The sequence below is a fragment of the Cricetulus griseus genome, assembly GCF_003668045.3.
Source record: "Cricetulus griseus strain 17A/GY chromosome 1 unlocalized genomic scaffold, alternate assembly CriGri-PICRH-1.0 chr1_0, whole genome shotgun sequence".
In the NCBI taxonomy this organism is placed as follows: domain Eukaryota; kingdom Metazoa; phylum Chordata; class Mammalia; order Rodentia; family Cricetidae; genus Cricetulus; species Cricetulus griseus.
Window position 1 is genome coordinate 87,214,420 of NW_023276806.1, and position 20,031 is coordinate 87,234,450.

The 20,031-nt window shown below is 38.5% G+C and overlaps 1 protein-coding gene across 1 annotated transcript in view; it reads right to left on the reverse strand.

Moving 5' to 3' along the window:
- Positions 1-20,031, reverse strand: part of Lekr1 (leucine, glutamate and lysine rich 1) — a 185,997-nt gene that overhangs the window by 103,725 nt on the left and 62,241 nt on the right. The window contains exons 6-7 of the mRNA XM_027391734.2: positions 6,823-6,942; positions 4,932-5,107 (exon numbers count right to left, since the gene is read on the reverse strand). Of these exons, the coding sequence (XP_027247535.1) occupies positions 4,932-5,107; positions 6,823-6,942 (296 nt within the window). The remainder of the gene's footprint in view (positions 1-4,931; positions 5,108-6,822; positions 6,943-20,031) is intronic.

The window sequence follows — 20,031 nt, forward strand, 5'->3', positions numbered from 1 at the left end:
TTTGGTCTTGGCTGTCTTGGAACTCATTCTGTAGACCAGGCTGGCCTTAAACTCATAGATATCCACTTGCCTCTGTCTCCAAAATGCTGGGTGTAAAGGAATGCACCACCATCACCCAGCGTGACAAAACTTCTTATGGGGAGATGTTACACACAAATCTACTCACTCCAGATAGGGAGCCTGTAACAGACCAAAGCACGGATACCACCAAGTTCAAATTGATGAGCCATGAGTTTTATTGGGGTTAGTTACAGGAACAGAAATGACTCAGACAGCTGCATCACCAAAGCTCACCCAGCCTGGGTGACCGCTCACAAGAGAGGGGAAACCTAGAGAGAACGGCAGCTCAACAGGTTGGAGAATGTTCTCTCCAAATGACTGACCTAAATCTATTTTTCCCAGGCAGCTGTATCTTTGCTTGTCTGAAAGTCTTTTCTGTAGCTTTTATTGTTCTTGTTGGCAGGAAGGAGCCTGGGGAATCTGATCAGTTTGGGGGACTTCCTGAAGCTATTTTGACTTGTTTGCTTCCCCACTTAAAGATGGGATGGTTCAATCTCTGAGGAAAGTGTTAACACAAAAGTGACAAGCATCTTTTTAAAAAGATTTGTTTTTATTTTATGTATATTGGAGTTTTGTCTGCATGTATGTCTATACACGTGTGTACAGTGCCCAGGGAGGCCAGAACGGGTGTCAGATTCCCTGGAACTGGAGTTACAGCTGATTGCTGGTGCCATGTGGGTGCTGGGTCCTCTGTGCAAGAGCAACAAGGGCTCTAACCTCTGAGTCATCTCTCCACTTCCAATGTGGTGAGCCTTCTAATGCATCATTTTACCCAAAAGTCCAAGCTTTACATAGTATCCTTGCTGTCATTTCAATGATGTTTATTAGTATCTCCCCAGTAATCTACTTCAAGAAACTACTCTTTACTCAGGCAGAATGAACTGATCTGTTAAAATTTTATCACAAGAAATGTCGAAGCAGTGTGATCACATCCTAGTTCTGCTGCTGCCCTGGTTAGTTTTTTGGTCAATGTGACACAAGCTAGAGTCATCAGAGAAAGAGACCCTCAACTGAGAAAATGTCTGTAGGCACATCTGTGGGGCATTTTCTAGATAAATGATTCATGTCAAAGAGACCAGACCACTGTGGATAATGCCACCCCCAAGCCAGGGGTCCTGAGTTGTATAAAAAGCAAACTATGCAGGTCATGGATAGTAAAGCAGCAAACAGCACTCCTCCATGGCCTCTGCCTCAGCTCCGGACTGAGTTCCTTCTACCTTGAGTTCCTGCCCTTTATAAGGGGTTGTAAGCTATCAAATTAATTAGAGCCTTTCCTCTCCACCTTGCTTTGGCCATAATGTTTATTACAGCCCCAGAAAGCAAACTAGGACAACTGTTATTTCTAAATTGTGTACAACTATTTCTTTCAATAATGTATTGAGACCCCAACACCATGCTGGTTATAATCAACTTCTTCTAAATTTTGGTTAATATTGATATTTTGACATGAATCATGAATACTCCTAATGCATCTATATGGTGAATCCTAATGATCATATTTATTCTTAATGACATCTACAGTGTGGAATCATTTCCAGAGCTTTTCCATTCACTATGTCCAGATAAATCAGAGAAACCACTATCCTTGATAATGATAAGCATAAAATTTATAGACAGTGAGACTTGAAATCAAATCACTCCCTAATCCATAGGCTGTAAGATGACTGGTGCCAATTTAACTGGCATGAAAACATTACTAATCTCATTAAATCCCATTAGAGTTGTTGGGTAAGGTTATAGTTTGAAAGGAATTTGTTTGTTTTTCCTTTGAGACTATATCTCACCATGATACCCAAGATAGTGGTGAATTCCTTGAATAAGTTATCCCCAAGCCTTCATGTAGTGCGAGTAGGAGGCATGTACCACCAGGCTGAGATCAGTTTACTGAGCAACAGTTATCATCAGTAGGCTTTAAAAAGTCAGGAAACTATTTTGTAAACAGATGTGCTGTCATCCCGGCTTTGTTGTTCTATTTATAGCGAACAGGCAGAGCAGATTTCATATGACTCTCAAAGAGTCCCAGGATTTGGAGGATGACAGATGAAAAGGGGTCTTCCATGTCAAGTCAGCGTTTATTGGCGCCTACCAAGACAGCCTGTCCTTTGAACCTCTGAAGCCAGGCAATGACTGCTCTAGCTATGAAAAGTCCCAAATGGTGTCCTTTGCTAGCATAAAGCTGTTTCACTGAAAGCCTGGTATTTACAAGACCAAGTGTGATGGTGTCCCAGGGTAAAACAGAACTTCAAGGTCATCCTTGGCTACACGGGGGTTTCAAGGGCTGACATGAGCTAGAAACTCTGCCCTCAAAAGAAAGTCTGTTGTTTCATGAGGCTACCTCCATCAATTATCTTAACCAGATGGTCCCGACTTTTTGTTTGTTTGGTTTTGGTTTTGGTTTTGGTTTTCTTTTTTGAGACAGGGTTTCTCTGTGTAACAGCTCTGCCTGTCCTGAACTTACTCTGTAGTTAAGGCTGGCCTTAAACTCACAGAGATCCACCCATCTCTGCCTCTGAGTGCTGGGATTAATGTTGTGCACCACCACCACTGGCTTCCAGATAATTTGATGCAGTTTCCAAGTCAGTACTTGCTACCTTGTCTTGGATGCTTATCTTACAAAGACACCTCCCTTAGACCCCCTGAGCCAACTTCTGTTAGAATTTTCTCCTGTAGTTCTCTGTCCTCTCTGAACCTCTGTGAATTGAAGACAGGGACTAGATCTAAATTAGCTTTAATTTAAGAGAATGTTGTGGGTGAGAGCTTTATCAGTAACAAATTAGTAACAAAGTTGTTTTTCTTCTGAATGTTCACTGAAGCAGTGCTCCTAGTTCCCTCAAGAATTGTTCTTTTGCATTTACAACTTGAAAATCTGTTTCAGTACTCTCCACCTGTCTTGGCTTTTGACTTCCTAAACTTAGTCATAAGTAGCTCTTGACTGAAAAGAAAGAGATTTACAGCTCTTCCATTTTCTCCAACACTTAGCATCCACTGTGAGATTACTAATTGGCCCAATGTTGGTATTGATATGTTTTTCCCAAGACAATAAGTTTCCCCACTGATGCAGTAAACTGGATAGAGCCAAATAACAACAAGCCAAGCGAGAACAAAGTGACTCCCAGATGGGTTCGCTGGCCTCAGAGAAGCAGAGCTCCTGAGCCAAAATGTGACAGAATGTGTGCTTACCAAAGTAGCACACATCATTAGAAAAATGACCTAGAGAGACTTGTCCAACAAGGGTGGTCACAAACCTTCCATTTATAAAAACTAGCTGCAAAGCACAATAAAGAAAAGTAAGAATTTTGCCTTCCCACACATCATCTGGTGCAACTCAAGTTTGCTCTGTGTTGGCTGCTCTATTTTGCAGAACAGAGGCCATATTTTTAATATTTCTTTCTAGGTTAAGAAATTTTGGGCTAGGCAGTAGTGGCATATACCTTTAATCCCAGCACTTGGGAGGCAGAGGCAGGAGGATCTCTGTGAGTTCAAGGTCAGGCTGGTCCTCAGAGTGAGTTCCTGGACAGCCAGAGCTACACAAAGAAACCCTGTGTTTAAAAACAAAACAAAAACAAAACAAAACAACAAGAACAAAAAGAATTAATTAATTTGTGTGGTACATTATGGAGACTGGGTTCTATTTTGCTTCCCCAGAAATGGCTCAGAGTCTAAGACATCCCCGATGTGATTCCCAGTGCCCACATGGTGTCTCACAACTGTCAGTAACTATAGTTGGAGTCCTCTGCCCCAGGCACACAGATACACACAGAGTAAAACATTCATGAACATCAATTTTAAAAAAAATGTAAGGAGTATTTGTTTGTTTCTGCTTTGATTTAAGGAGCAGTTAATTTAGCTAAACCCAAAGTGTAAAGTCTGTTCCCCCAAGAGAAGGGAAGATGCCTGTTAAAGTGTCAATCATTTCATTCTCAGGCAGGCTGCTTAGTCTTACTTGTGCACATGCACTCCAGAGAGAAGCCAGGCAGCTCGACAGTATTTCCATGCAAAATCTCATCTCTCCCCCATGGTCTTTGCACCTGGCCATTCCCAGAGGCTGGGTCTGCCTTGATCTCTATCCTCTCATCTTCAGGCTTAAAAGAACACATTTTTCTTTTATAATTTTTGCTTCCATGCAGAATAAACTATACGCTGACCTCAGTCTACTGGCCTTTAAAAATAAAAAAAAAAAGAAAAGCATTTTCCAAGTTCCATGTCCCTTTTAAATATTGAAAATAATCTTTTTAAAGCAGTTTTAGTAAAAGTGGCATTGTATAATCTGTAAGTTTTAACAAATGCTTATGATGTGAATGTGCCTCTACAGTGCCTAAGAGAATAATTTCCACATCTTAAAAGTCCTCCATGCGTCATGTGTTTATTGGTCCTCCCCCTGAACTGTCAGTCAAGTTTGCTATTCTATAGCTCTCCCTTTCCATCAGGTCACACTGATGTAATACTGTAAGCTGTCTTTTCAGACTGCCATCTTCCACTGAGAAAATACCTTTTTTCAATCTTTGACATTTGTGTCTTTATGTGCTTAGTTCTGGTCTCTCAGCTATGTTGAGCTTTTTTGTTCAGTGTTTATAATTGTTATTTGGGGGAAGCTTATATTTGCTACTCAGACATTGATATGAAGAGAAAAACGCTAAAAAATTATCTATATGCTTAACAAGAGTAATCAGACTTTTGACCACAGCTTAAAATTGAATGCATCGTAGTTTATGTTCAGTTCCAGGAATGAGTGATTTTAATGTTTTCCTACAGTACTAACTACTAATAAAAAGTGGACCTAAGTCCCAACACACAAAGAAATACAATGATTACATAAATATGATGTACCAGTTAGAGACAAAGCAATTAGGTTGTAAATATATGTAACAAACCTGCCAAGGCTGTGTCACTTATAGATTTAATCTGTAGAAAAACTTCTCCTTTCAGTGAAGTCCAGTTTTGAAAATTATCACATATTTCATATTTAATACTGGTTAGTTCCCTTTTAGTAAAAGTAAGTAATAAAAGGGTCTTATTCCAGAAGTATTTGTATTCTGACAATCTTTGACTGCAATTAGTAAAACAAAAAATTAGGATTTTGAAACACAGAAAACACAACAGCACATATTTCTTCAAAAGTGATCACGTATATAATCCATTGTTTAATGGAAATATTTTGAAAGTGAAAGGAAATCTTCAACATATTATTCAGAGACCAGAGATGTCATCTGAGACTAGTGAAGGCACACTGATGTATATAGCAATGCTGATTTTTTTCCTACTTTGTTATTGTAACTACAAACACATCTTCATATTCGGTAACCCAGACATAGGCCAAGGCTACTGCAGGAGCCAAGCAACTGGAAATCAGGGCTGCCTGGTGCTGTTAAACTGCTAGCTCACTACTGGTTTTCTTAGGATGGACCAAGTAGGATTATAATGGTAAAAATGCTCATCTGGGGGGTAGGGCTGGAGCCATGGATAAGTAGTTAGGGGCCCTGGTCAGAAGACCCAGGTCAATCCCCAACATGATGGCTCACAATCATCTATGAGTCCTGTTCCGGGGTATATAACAGCTCTGGGGAAACTGTATGCATGTGGTGCACCAAGACTGAAGAAGGCAAAACCACACACACACACACACACACACACACACACAGAGAGAGAGAGAGAGAGAGAGAGAGAGAGAAAGAGAGAGAGAGAGAGAGAGAGAGAGAAGCGATGTGAGCACATTTCCTTCATGCATCCACTCAATAACTCTTTACTCTTAGTTATACATAAGGCATTTATGAAAGGTAGACAAGTGACCAGCAGGCTTACCAACAGGTGCACTAAAAATCATGAGCTCAGAGAAACTTTTTTTTTAATATTTGTGGTAGTAGACAGTGGATTAAAACAAAAACCCAAAATCTAAAATACTTATCCAGCATATTTTTTGTTACCTTCAATCTGTGTCATTTATCATATTATTTTTTTTACTGAAATAAAAAAAGAATCATTCTTATAAACCTTCTCAGTGTATTTAAGGGCATATATTTCCCAGTTTGGGGGATTTTTTTGTATACTAATGCATTATAAACCTTCCAGTGAATCTATGGGTGGAGATTAGCATTATTAGTGCAGGAGAATTCCAAATCTCAGGATCTGTATTATCACATAGAAAGGGTTTCTGTTCCACCAGATTAAATGGCCAAGAACTATTAACCAAGAGGAAAGTGGGGGTGGGGGTGCTGCTCAGCAGTATAGTGCTTGCCATACATGAGCCCTCAGTTCAGACCCCAGCACTCATTTAAAAAGCCAGCCTGATGGCATGTGCCTAAAAACCCAGTATAGGCAGAGGTATGAAGTCCCTGGAGCTTGCTAGGCAGCCAGTCTGGACAAATCAGCATGCTCTAGCTTTAGTCAGAGACCCTGTCTCAAAAAATAATGTACAGAACAGAAGAAGACATAGCCACACACTCACAAATACACACAGGCACAAACGGACATATTAGTCACCACTCTCTACATACACACAAAATGCATTAGCTACTATTCTTTCATTTTAGATGTCACTATAGAGAAAGAACAAAAACAAGGTGTTAACAGAAAGAGCTGTTTGCTCAATTACATTTTATTAATAAAACAATTCAGTTGAGAGAAGAACAATAAAGAAGTAAAGCCATTTCCATTTTTTTGCTTAAGATTAGAAATCACATTAGGAAATGTTTGTATGCTCCTAAAGTTAGCATTTGCTGTGTATTTTAAATATTTACAATTTTCAATTCTTAAAGATAATCTTACCTGAAGACTTTGGATTGTTTTTGTTTAACTTTTAACTCATGTTGTAGATGACCTAATTCTTGCTGTACTCTCTGAAATTCATTTTGTTGCTTTTTTAGCTGCATGCCTGCATCTTGAATTCTAAAAAATAAAGAAACAATATTACTGCATGCTTCAACATTTTATATAAGTAGCATTTTAAAATTAAAATAGAATATAATAAAAATAGGTAGCTAAAGAAAACTACTTATCTCTATATATACTGTATTCAGAAAATAACTGTATATAAAAAATATGCAGAAAACCAAAGCAAACAGTTGCAATTCCAGATGAAAACAGAAGTACTTAGAGGTGGGATGTGAATATATGAATACTAATTAAAATAGAAAAAGTTCATTTGATTTTATTAATGGTGTGCATAATTTAATGTTAAATATTACAGAAATTATAAGAAAAATAGTAAACATTTGCTTTTATCCTGATTCCCACTGTCACAGGCAACTGCTTTCAGTTTTTTCCTGTTCCCTCTAGCACTTATCTCTATTCTACTAAATAACATGTTATATTATTTCCTAATACTTTAATTTAGATACAAATCAGTTAAAATGGTTTTACTACATATAACTAGGACTTGAGCATCATCACACACACACAATTTCTCATGAAACATGCAGTGTTTGGTGGCATACACCATGAAAAATAAAAGACCCAAAGACAGAGATTGGGGTTCAACTTCAAGCTGAAGACCAGAGAAGCAAAGCAGTGAAACCAGTAGCTCTTACCTCTACCCAGCTGAAATGACAAGCCTGTCTACACAAATTCTTAGAGGCAAAAGGTTCTGAATTCCTCTCTCCTCTTTTTTATTCCTTTCTCTGCTGGACCATATCATAACTCCTGTCTCCACCTCCCTAATGCTGGGATTAAAGGCATGTGATCCCAGGTGCTGAGATCACCTTTGTGTGAGCTGTTTCTTTTAGGACTGGATCAATTTCATGTAGTCAGTGTGGCCTTGAACTAACAGAGACCCATCTACCTCTTAATCCTGGGGTCTAGGATTAAAGGTGTGTACCACCACCATCTAAGCTCTATAGCTAACTAGTAGAGCTGCTTTGATATTTCTATCTCCAGTGGCTTTAATAAATCATAAACAATATATCACCACAGTGGCACATACATATAAGGAAACTGAGGCAGGAGGATCACAGCAAGTTGGAAGCTGAGTTATTCTTAACAGTGAATTTTAAGCCTGCCAGAACTACAGAGAAAGACCTTTCTTGAAACAAAACATGCTGAGATAATTTGTAATGTTTCAGGACTACACAACCCCCTCCCCCTCCACCCCCACACCCCGCTTGCTGGTCCACCTTGTGGGAGTGTGCACTTGATTGTCATAGTCCACAATGGCAACAGAAGCTCCAACCAGAACATTTCCATTTCTCATCAACAAGAGCAAAAGAATAATGCTTTTAGAATCATCTTCTCCAAGATCCCCTGAGTACTTCTGATGAATTTAAACCACATGGTTCCACTCAGCTTCAAGCAAAACTGGATAATGCAGTACTCGGACTGGGAAAATTGGTCTCCAGGGTTAGTAACAGTTCTGCTACAAAAGTGGGAAGGAAAATCGACATTGCAGTCGAGCAGCAAATAGAAACAGATCTTCTTAACATTGCTGGATACCCACATCTGCCACCTGCCCCTTGTCTTTCCAACACTGATACAATAGTACTTTTTATTATGTTACCTTCAGTATTCCCATCATTCCCAGGGCGGAACACACTCTATGCCAGATTGCATTTAGTATTTGCCGGCAGGATTACAATGTTCTCCTTTTCTTCTGTCTCCTGTGTTCCTGTCGTGAATTTTTCCTAATTTTTTTGCCAAGGAGCAGGCTTCCTAGAGTGCTCTGCTGTGACCACATGACAATCATCTGAGATTCCCCTTTTCTTTCAGAGACTGCCCTCGCCTCATTTTCATGTGACACATACACACTGTTGCTGAATTTCCCTTCTTCCTAGTTTATGACTTCTGGTGGGATAAACTCTCTAGGGGCTTTCTCTACATTGACAGGCAAATATGAGAACTGAGTTTGTGGGGTTATAACCCAGAAAACAAAACCGAGAAGAAACCCCCCTCACTGAGTATTTTTGATTAATAAATTCAGAAGGAACAAAGGAAAGAGAAAATATCTACAATAAAATCACAATAAAAAAAGCTATTTCAGACAAATTCTAGTAGGGAAAAGAAAACATGTAATTTTCAAGTTATCTAACCCAAGATGTTATTTAGAAATGGTAATGATTTGACAGTGGGAAAACAGGAATAACCTCACCAGTACATGCTGATGTCATCATGTATAACCTGAGACATGCTAAGAAGGGAACAACACTTCTGTGTAGATTTGTTTTTGCTTTTCCTAAAAACAAATGATCTCAAAATATTTGCACATAATGTCAGACAAACAGACATTGCAAGGCAGTCTTTACAGTGACCAGGATTCTTGAAAATTGTCAAAGTCATGAAAAGTAAGGGCTGAGAAACTGTCACAGACTTAAAAAAAAAGGGGAACTCTAAGGACAACAAACATTCTAGACTGAACTAGGAAAAATGAACATTAGTAGAAAAATTATTAAGTCAAATAAAATCTGTAGGTCAGTTAATAATATTGTACCAAGATTAATTTATAATTTATAATTGTATCATTGCTAGAGAAATCATTAAATTTGTGAGAATCTGGGTGTCTCTGAACTCTATACACTATTTTTGAGACTTTGTATATTTTAAAATTATTTCAAATTTAAAAGTTATAAATGTATGACTTGTGGACATAAATGGATAATTTTTATATGTCAAATATATCTGTAGTATAAATTTTAGTATAAATATGTATGTTTTAAATATTGTAATTCAGGCAGGCAGACTGAATCGGTCCCTGAGGACCTTGGGACCCTGACTCTGCTGAGATCGCTGGGCTATTCCAGCCCCCACAGAGTGTAGAGAGTGCAGAGGCAAGCTGCTTCGGCCCTTGCCTTGGGCCCAACTTCTGCCTGTCCACTCTGGGAACTCCTGCCCAAGGGTCTACAGTCAGGATGACTCTACCCCTGAGGAACAAGAAACCCAGAGTCTGCTGACATCTCTGCACCAGTCCTGCTCTCACCCACCTGGAGAGCGAGTGCCTTGGACCTGCCTGCACCCAACTTGAGACCCATCAGAGTAACGGAGCCAATTGCACCCACCTGAAGAGAACCCCGGACCCATACACACCAGGAAAGGAAGTGACACTACCTGTACCCACTGGAAGAAGAGATGTGAAGACGACAATGTAAGAGCACATCCAACAACAGGAAAACCAATATGACACCACCAAAGTCTAGGGACTCTACACCAGCAAAACATGAACATCCCAACACAGAAGAAGCAGAAGAGAGCAACCTTAAAAACAACTTCATGCAGATGATAGAGAACCTAAGAGAGGAAATCAGAAAAATCCTTCAGAGAAATGGAAGAAAAGACAAACCAAAAGATGCAAGAAATCAAGGAAAGCCAAAAAAGCCAAGAAAATACAATTAAACAGCTGAAGGAAACAGTTCAGGACATGAAAACTGAATTAGAGACAATAAAGAAAACACAAACTGAGGGAATGCTGGAAGTGGAAAAACTGAGTAAACAATCAGGAACCACAGATGCAAGCATAACCAACAGAATACATGAGATGGAAGACAGAATCTCAGATGCTGAAGATAAACTAGAGGAAATAAACTCATCAAGCAAAGAAAATCTGAAGTCCAACAAATCCATAACACAAAATATCCAGGAAATATGGGACACCGTGAAAAGACCAAACCTAAGGATAATAGGTATAGAAGAAGGTGAAGAAACCCAACTCAAAGGTACAGAAAACATATTCAACAAAATCATAGAACAAAACTTCCCCAACCTAAAGAAAGATATGCCAATGAAAGTACTAGAAGCCTACAGAATGCCAAATAGAGTGGACCACAAAAGAAAGTCCCCTCGTGATATAACAATTAAAACACCAAATATACAGAATAAAGAAAAAATATTAAGAGCAGCAAGGGAAAAAGGCCAAGTAACATACAAAGGCAAACCCATCAGAATTACACCAGACTTCTTCATGGAAACTCTGAAAATCAGAAGGACCTGGATAGATATTCTACCAACTCTGAGAGAACATGAATGCCTGCCCAGACTACTATACCCAGAAAAGCTTTCAATCACTATAAATGGAGAAAACAAGATATTCCACGTCAAAACCAGACTTAAACAATATTTAACCACTAATCTAGCCCTACAGAAAGTACTGGAAAGAAAACTCCAACCTAAGGAAATTAACTACACTCACATAAACGCAGGCAATAGATAATCCCATTCTACAAAAACACAAAATAAAAGGCAGGGTAAATCCACATACAATACCAGTACCAACAACAAATCAAAAACAAACAAGAATAAACACTCAATGGAACTTAATTTGCCACAATATTAATGGTCTTAACTCACCTATAAAAAACACAGCCTAACAGATTGGATACAAAGACAGAATCCATCCTTCTGCTGCATATAAGAAACACACCTCGAATTCAAAGACAGACATTACCTCAGAGTAAAGGGTTGGGATAAGACATTCCAATCAAATGGACCCAAGAAACAAGCTGGGGTAGCTATCCTAGTATCTAACAAGTTAGACTTCAAACTAAAATCAATTAAAAGAGATGAAGGAGGTCATTTCATATTCATCACAGGAAAAATCCATCAGGAAGAAGTCTCAATTCTAAACATCTATGCACCAAATACAATGGCACCAACATTCGTAAAAGAAACATTAAAACTCAAATCACAAATAAGACCTCACACAGTTACAGTGGGAGACTTCAACACCCCACTCTCACCACTGGACAGGACCACCAAACAGAAACTTAACAAAGACACAAAGGAACTAACAGAAGTTATGACCCAATTGGGATAACAGACATCTATAGAACTTTCTATGCAAACACAAAAGAATATACCTTCTTTTCAGCATCACATGGAACCTTCTCAAAAATCAACCACATACTCAGCAACATAGCAAACCTCAATAGGTACAAAAAATTAAAATAATCCCCTGTGTCTTATCAGACTACCATGCTTTAAAGTTAGAAATCAAAAACAAAACAAAGTGCAGAAAACCTACAAACTCATGGAAATTGAATAACACACAATTGCACCATTCCTGGGTCAAGGAAGAAATAAAGAAAGAAATTAAAAACTTCCTAGAATTCAATGAAAATGTAAACACAACATACCCAAACTTATGGGACACTTTGAAAGCAGTAATAAGAGGAAAGTTCATAGCTCTAAGTGCTCACATGAAGAAACTAGAGAACAGCCACACCAGAGATTAGACATCACAGCTAAAAGCTCTAGAACAAATGGAAGGAGGAGCAGACGCCAGGATACAATCAAACTGAGGGCAGAAATCAAAAAAGTCGAAACAAAGAAAACAATTCAAAGAATCAATATAACAAGGAGTTGGTTCTTTGAGAAAATCAACAAGATAGATAAACCATTATCGAAACTAACCAAAAGGCAGACAGAAAACATGCATATTACCAAAATCAGAAATGAAAAGGGGGACATAACTACAGACACTGAGTAAATCTAGAGAATCTGAAGTTCATACTTTGAAAACCTGTACTCCACAAAATTTGAAAATTTAAAGGAAATGGACAATTTTCTGGACAGATATCACTTATCAAAACTGAATCAAGAACAGATGAGCAACTTAAACAGACCTATAACATCTAAGGAAATAGAAGCAGTCACCAAAAGTCTCCCAATCAAAAAAAACCCCAGGGCCGGAAGGATTCACTGCGGAATTCTACCAGAAATTCAAAGAAGAGCTAATACCAATACTCCTCAAATTGTTCCACACAATAGAAGCAGAAGGCACATTGCCAAACTCTTTTTACGAGGCTACAATAACCTTGATACCCAAGCCACAGAAAGACACAACTAAGAAAGAGAACTACAGACCAATATACCTTATGAACATTGATGTAAAAATACTCAATAAAATACTGGCAAATCGAATCCAAGAACACATCAGAGAAATCATCCACCATGATCAAGTAGGCTTCATCCCAGGGATGCAAGGATGGTTCAACATCCGTAAATCCATCCATCAATGTAATCCACCATATAAACAGACTGAGGGAAAAAAAAAAAACCACATGGTCATCTCACTAGATACAGAAAAAGCCTTTGACAAAATCCAACACCCCTTCATGATAAAGGTTTTGGAGAAATCAGGGATAACAGGAACATACCTCAACATAATAAAAGCAATATACAGCAAGCCAACAGCCAACATCAAATTAAATGGAGAGAAACTCAATCCAATTCCTCTAAAATCGGGGACAAGACAAGGCTGTCCACTCTCTCCATACCTCTTCAATATTGTCCTTAAAGTTCTACCTAGAGCAATAAGACAACAAAAGGAGATCAAGGGAATACAAATCGGAAAGGAAGAAGTCAAACTCTCACTATTTGCAGACGATATGATACTCTACATTAGTGACACGAAAAACTATACCAGGGAACTCCTACAGCTGATAAACACCTTCAGCAAAGTGGCAGGATACAAGATTAACTCAAAAAATCTGTAGCCCTACTATACACCAATGACACACTAGTGGAGAAAGAAATCAGAGAAACATCACCCTTTACAATTGCCACAAAAAAACATAATATATCTTGGAGTAACAATAACCAAAAATGTGAAAGACCTGTACCAGAAGAATTTTGAGTCTCTAAAGAAAGAAATTAAAGAAGAAACCAGAAAATGGAAAGATCTCCCATGCTCTTGGATAGGTAGGATCAACATAGTAAAAATGGCAATCTTGCCAAAAGCAATCTACAGATTCAATGCAATCCCCATCAAAATCCCAACACAATTCTTCACAGACCTTGAAAGAACAATTCTCAACTTTATATGGAGAAACAAAAGACCCAGGATAGCCAAAACAACCCTGGATAATAAAGGAACTTCTGGAGGCATCACCATCCCTGACTTCAAGCTCTATTACAGAGCTACAGTCCTGAAAACAGCTTGGTATTGGCACAAAAATAGACAGGTAGACCAATGGAATAGAGTTGAAAACCCTGATATTAACCCACACACCTACGAACACATGATTTTTGATAAACAATCTAAATTTATACGATGGAACAAAGAGAACATCTTCAACAAATGGTGCTGGCATAACTGGTTGCAGACATGTAGAAGACTACAGATAGACCCAAGCCTATCGCCATGCACAAAGCTTAAGTCAAAATAGATCAAAGACCTCAACATAAATCCAGCTATACTGAACCTATTAGAAGACAAAGTGGGAAATACCCTTGAACTAATTGGTACAGGAGACCGCTTCCTGAACATTACACCAGTAGCACAGACACTGAGGTCAACAATTGATAAATGGGACCTCTTGAAACTGAGAAGCTTCTGTAAGGCAAAGGACACAGTCAGCAAGACCAAACAGCAGTCCACAGACTGGGAAAAGATATTCACCAACCCCACATCTAACAGAGGGCTAATCTCCAAAATATACAAAGAACTCAAGAAGCTAGTCTCCAAAACACCAAACAATCCAATTAAAAAGTGGGGTACAGAATTAAATAGACAATTCTCAATAGAGGAATCTAAAAAAGCTAGAAAGACACTTAAGAAAGTGCTCAACATCCTTAGCCATGAGGGAAATGCAAATCAAAACAACTCTGAGATACCATCTTACTCCTGTCAGAATAGCCAAAATCAAAACACCAATTGACAGTTTATTCTGGAGAGGATGTAGAGAAAGGGGAACACTTCTCCACTGCTGGTGGGCATGCCAACTTATACGGGCACTTTGGAAATCAGTATGGCGACTCCTCAAGAAAATGGGAATCAGTCTACCACAAGATCCAGCAATTCCACTCTTAGTCATATACCCAAAAGAAGCACATTCATACAACAAGGACATCTGTTCAACGAAGTTCATAGCAGCACTATTTGTAATAGCCAGAAACTGGAAGCAGCCTAGATGCCCCTCAACCCAAGAATGGATAAAGAAAATGTGGTACTCATCGGAAAAAAAAAACAATGGAATCTTGAAATTTGCAGCAAAATGGATGGAACTAGAAGAAACCATTCTGAGTGAGGTAACCCAATCGCAAAATGACAAACATGGTATATACTCATTCATATGCAGATTTTAGACATGAGTAAAGGATTACCAGCCTACGATCCACAGTGCCAAAGAAGCTAATAAATAAGGAGGACCCTAAGAGAGACATACATGGTCCCCTGGAAAAGGGGAAAGGGTCAAGATTCCCTGAGCAAATTGGGAGCATGGGAAGGGGGGGAGGGAGCTAGAGAATGAGAAGGGGAGAAAAGAAGGGATGCAGAGGACATGAGGAAGCAGAAAGGTTGAGTGGGGGGAAGAATTGAAGAAAACAAGAATGGAGACACCATAAGAGAGGGAGACATTTTAGGGTTACAGAGAAATCAGGCACTAGGAAAAGGTCTGGAGATCTACAAAGATGGCACCAACTAACAATCTAAGCAACAGAGGAGAGGCTACCTTAAATGCCCTCCCCTGATAATGAGATTGATGACTGTCTTATATGCCATCCTATAGCCTTCATCCAACAGCTGGTAAAAGTAGAAGCAGACACTCACAACTAATCACTGAACTGAATTGGAATCCAGTCGAAGAGAAGGATGAGTGATGAGCAAAGGGGTCAAGACCAGATTGGTGAAACCCACAGAAATAGATGACCTGAACATCGGGGAACTCTTGCTCCCCAGACTGATAGCTGGAATATCATCATGGGACTGATCCAGAACCCAGGAACATGGGTTTCTGTGAGGAAACCTCGGAAATCTACAGGACCTCCTGTAGTAGTTCAGTCCTTATCCCTAGCATAAGTGTGGAATTTGGGAGCCCATTCCATATAGAGGAATACTCCCCGAGCCAAGACACACAAGGGTGGGCTTAGGTCCTATCCCAAAGGATACGATAGACTCTGGTGACACCCTATGGAAGGCCTCACCATCCAGGGGGAGCAGAAAGGATATGTGAAAGATAGGGTTTTATTTGGGGGGGGGTGTCAGGGAGGACGGGAGGGAGAAGGGATCTGGGATTGTCATGTAAAACAATCCTGTTTCTAATTCAAATTTAAAAAGTTGAAAAAAAATGTAATATAGTATTTTAGTTTTTTTAAAAACAACCTTCATGACCAGTATATTCCTGTACATACTCATTATTAGAAGAACAATAAAATAAAGTATGGGCCTATGAAATGTTATGGCAAAACAAGAAGAATGCAGGAGATTGCCATGTCATGGATGAAGTGATCTCTGTCATGAATAATGCAGATCCCTAGTGGAAGAAGTTGATCTCATGTCATGGATGAAGTCAATTCCTATGCTGTAGATGAAATAGATTTCTATGTCATGGCATGAAAAGGATGTCAAGACTTATAAAGGAGAAGAAAAGGTAAGATGCAGCTAATGTCATCATATTCTTATGTATTTGTTGTGGTTCAAATGAGAAATGTCCCATAGGCTCACTTGGTCCACAACTGGAGGCGCTGCCTGGGGAGATTATAGAACTTTTACTGTTGCTGGGAGAACTATGTCATTGGGCAAAGGCTTTGGGAGTTCAAAGCCTTGCCCCAGTACCTGTGCTCTTGCTTTTTGTTTCCTGTATACAGTAGAGGCATGCTCTCTTAGCTTCCTGCTCCTGCCACAATGTCTGCCTGTTGGATGTCTCCCCTCCATTATGGACTCTATCCCTGTGGAACTGTAAGGCAGAGTAAACCTTCTCTTTTATAAGTTGCTTTTGGTCATGGTATTTACCACAACTACAAAACAATAACTAATATAGTAGTTAAAACATTAGAAAAAATGGGAACAATCTTTGTCAGTGTTAAAATAGGCCTACCTGAGGCATAAAACCAGAATTGAGAATAGGCAGGAAGACTTCAGTTTTTTTTTTTCAACAATATTTAGATTATTTACAATGAAGATAATTTATGCATTGCCCCAAAATAAACTATTAAACTATTTGAAAACATAAACAGTCTGATTACATGTTTATAAGTATAACTTGAGTTTATAAATGGGAAAATACCTAGAAATATTAGAAAGCAATTTAAATTTAGTATAATGCTATGATATTTTTAATGTGCTTTAAACTTGGCTTGATTTACAGACTACTTCAACTACCAAAATTTACTTGGAAAAGAATTCTCAGCTTCTGTTTTTATGAAATATTTTATTGTTCAATTAAAATGTAAATGCTAAAATACTTCACAAATTCATTTCTTTTAGGGTATTTCCTAAATGAATGTTATTTGTAAATATCTGGAGACCTCTAAATATACTCCTGAGAAGGTTGGTCCATACTCCATGTGCATTGGCTATGATTGGTACTTATTTACTTCAAACAAAACTAATAAGTTTAAACATTACATGCCTAGAAAAGCATGATGTCCACTCTTATGGCATAAATTGTTTTGTAAAACAATTCACAAGACACAGTACAGTATGAACTGTGTAGGCACACAGTTTTCCCCAGCACTCATAATTCCACAGAGTTTGAACAGCACGTTGTTATAAGGACATGATGTTGTCTAGTTAGAGAGTGTTCCTGAAAATGGAGACTAACAGCATATGCTGTTCTACTGGAGAGAATACTGTACCAGAGCTAGGTGACTTACAAGCCTCTTCCCTATGCAACCATGAGAACAGGCACATTTATTACCATTATCCATTCCCTAGTTTTTCCTCATCCTGATTAAACTGGATCGTTTGAGAACCACTGAGTTATAAACAAGAGAAAGGGATTAACCTCTCTTCTTAATTATTTTTATTTGGACTATCTGTTAATATTGCTCATAGTGAAAATAATCACAAGGAAAATACTTTCAAATTCCCCTTTAACTCTTCCCTACTCTGTGGTAAAACATGTAAAAAATACAAGAAAGCTTATCACACGTTTGGGGAGTTTTACCACCTGTGATCTACACTCTATTTCTGTCAAGCTTTTGGGTCTAAACATTATTTTAAAGTCTTCCTCTCCAACTGATTTTGCAGCAATCAAAGATTAAGGTACTTAATCAGATAGAAGGTTGGAGCCTGAAAAAAAAAAAAAAAAAAAAGGAAGGGTCACATGCTATCAAGGTTCCATGGGGAAAAGCTTCTAAATATCAAGGGGAAAATTAGAACAGCAATGAAAGCAATGAAGAAATCTATCACAACAGGCTGGACTTCAGCTCCTGGAAAAAAAAATTCTTGAAGTGGACATAAGCAGCCAATTATGAAAAGTGGCTCTTGTAACTGTGATTCTGTAATTAAGCACCATCTGAATACATTCATAAAATTAAATTACCTTTCAAGAAAGCAGGAAGAGAAAGAGTGGGGTGCAGATATTATAGACATATAAATCGCAAAGGATTCAATAAGCCCAGAAAGAATTCTTATGTTGCAGAGAAACCATACGCACTCTGAGAAATTCTAAGGGCAGAAACCAAACCACTCTACTTGTTATCAAGAGCTACTGCAACTGAAGCCATCAACAGGAGAATGCACTGGGCAGAATGGCTCTAGTATAAAGTGCAGAGAATGAAACCAATATTTAAAACTATTTAAAACAGCAATAAAAACATTTAGTTGCCTTTGGAATGTTATCTGCTTTCATTTAAAAAATTAATAAGGAACTCATTGCATCCTAGAGAATTCTTACCTATCCAAACATATCTTTTGCTAAGGTCATTTAAATGTTAAAACACAAGCATTATCCCACACTAGTATACCTAATGGACCCAACGATGAAGGAGAAAGGCATCTTGCACAGAATCCATCTACTCTTTAAGTTTACCTCATTCACATAAACTCATCTAGACATTATTCTGTTTTTGATTACTCATTTATTTTTCTACAATCTCTTTAATGTGTAGCTAGGCTATTAAAATAATTGATTTTTCTTTAATTAAATATAATGCTCTTTAGGCTTATTAATGTAGAACAAGTTTTAAAATATGAACTGTAAGTTGGCCAGTGGTGGTGTATGCCTTTAATCCCAGCACTGGGGAGGCAGATCTCTGTGAGTTCAAAGATAGCCTGGTCTACAGAGCTAGTTCCAGGACAGCCAGGGCTACACAAAGAAACTCTGTCTCAAAAATCAAACAACAAAAATATTAACTATATCTTATATTTTTATGAGACTGAAATAATTTCACACATAAAAATTGAAGGCAAAACAGTTTACTGTAATTCTCTGAATGGTAAGAGGATGGAAAACAACTTTAGGGCAAAGTAAAATCCCTATTATATATTATTCTTAACAAAATCACATTGTTCATATGAAATACTTGCTCAAATATTGCTATTATTTTAGAAGACAGCCAGGCCTACTTTTCTGCACTCTGGTCTGTAGATTCAGCCAATCCCACATCAAACTGTATTTGTGTGGACTGTGGATACAGCTGAGTAACAGAGTTCTTTCCTGACATGTACCGGCCCTGGGTTAGATTCCCCAGCACATAGTGTCTGTCTTTATGTATGTATGCATGTATGTATGTAGCATGCATGCATCTATGTTTGAATATTTGGTGGGGATTGCACACAAACACAGATTTCTGAAGGCTGACAAATTCAAGGTCAAGTACCACTGAATCTGGTGAAGTCTTTCTTGCTCACAGGGAGTCCCTTTACAGTCTCATAGTGCAACAAGCAATGGCATGGCGAGACAGAATATTCTAGCTCAGGACTCTTTGCTTCTGGTAAGATTTAAGTCCCAGGAGCCCAACCTTAGGGGCCAATTCAGTCTTAATTACATCCCAAAGACTCACCTTCAAAACTGCCTAACCACCTCTCAATAAGGGATACATTTCAACTGGGTTTTGGCACAGGCAATCCAGATTCAAACCACTGCATTCCACCCATGTCCTCCTTAAGTACAAGGCAATTATTTCCATCCCAAGGCATCCATGGGTAGCAGTGGGGGCAAGAACAATATAAACATTCTTACTCCAAAAGGAAGAAAGAGAATAAAGCAAAGGAATAACTGGATCAAAGCAAGTCTGAATCTCAGCAGGGTGGACTATGAATCCCAAAATTCCAGAATAATCTTACACTCCATAGGCTGTCCCATAACACACTAGATGAACCTTTGAGGTCTT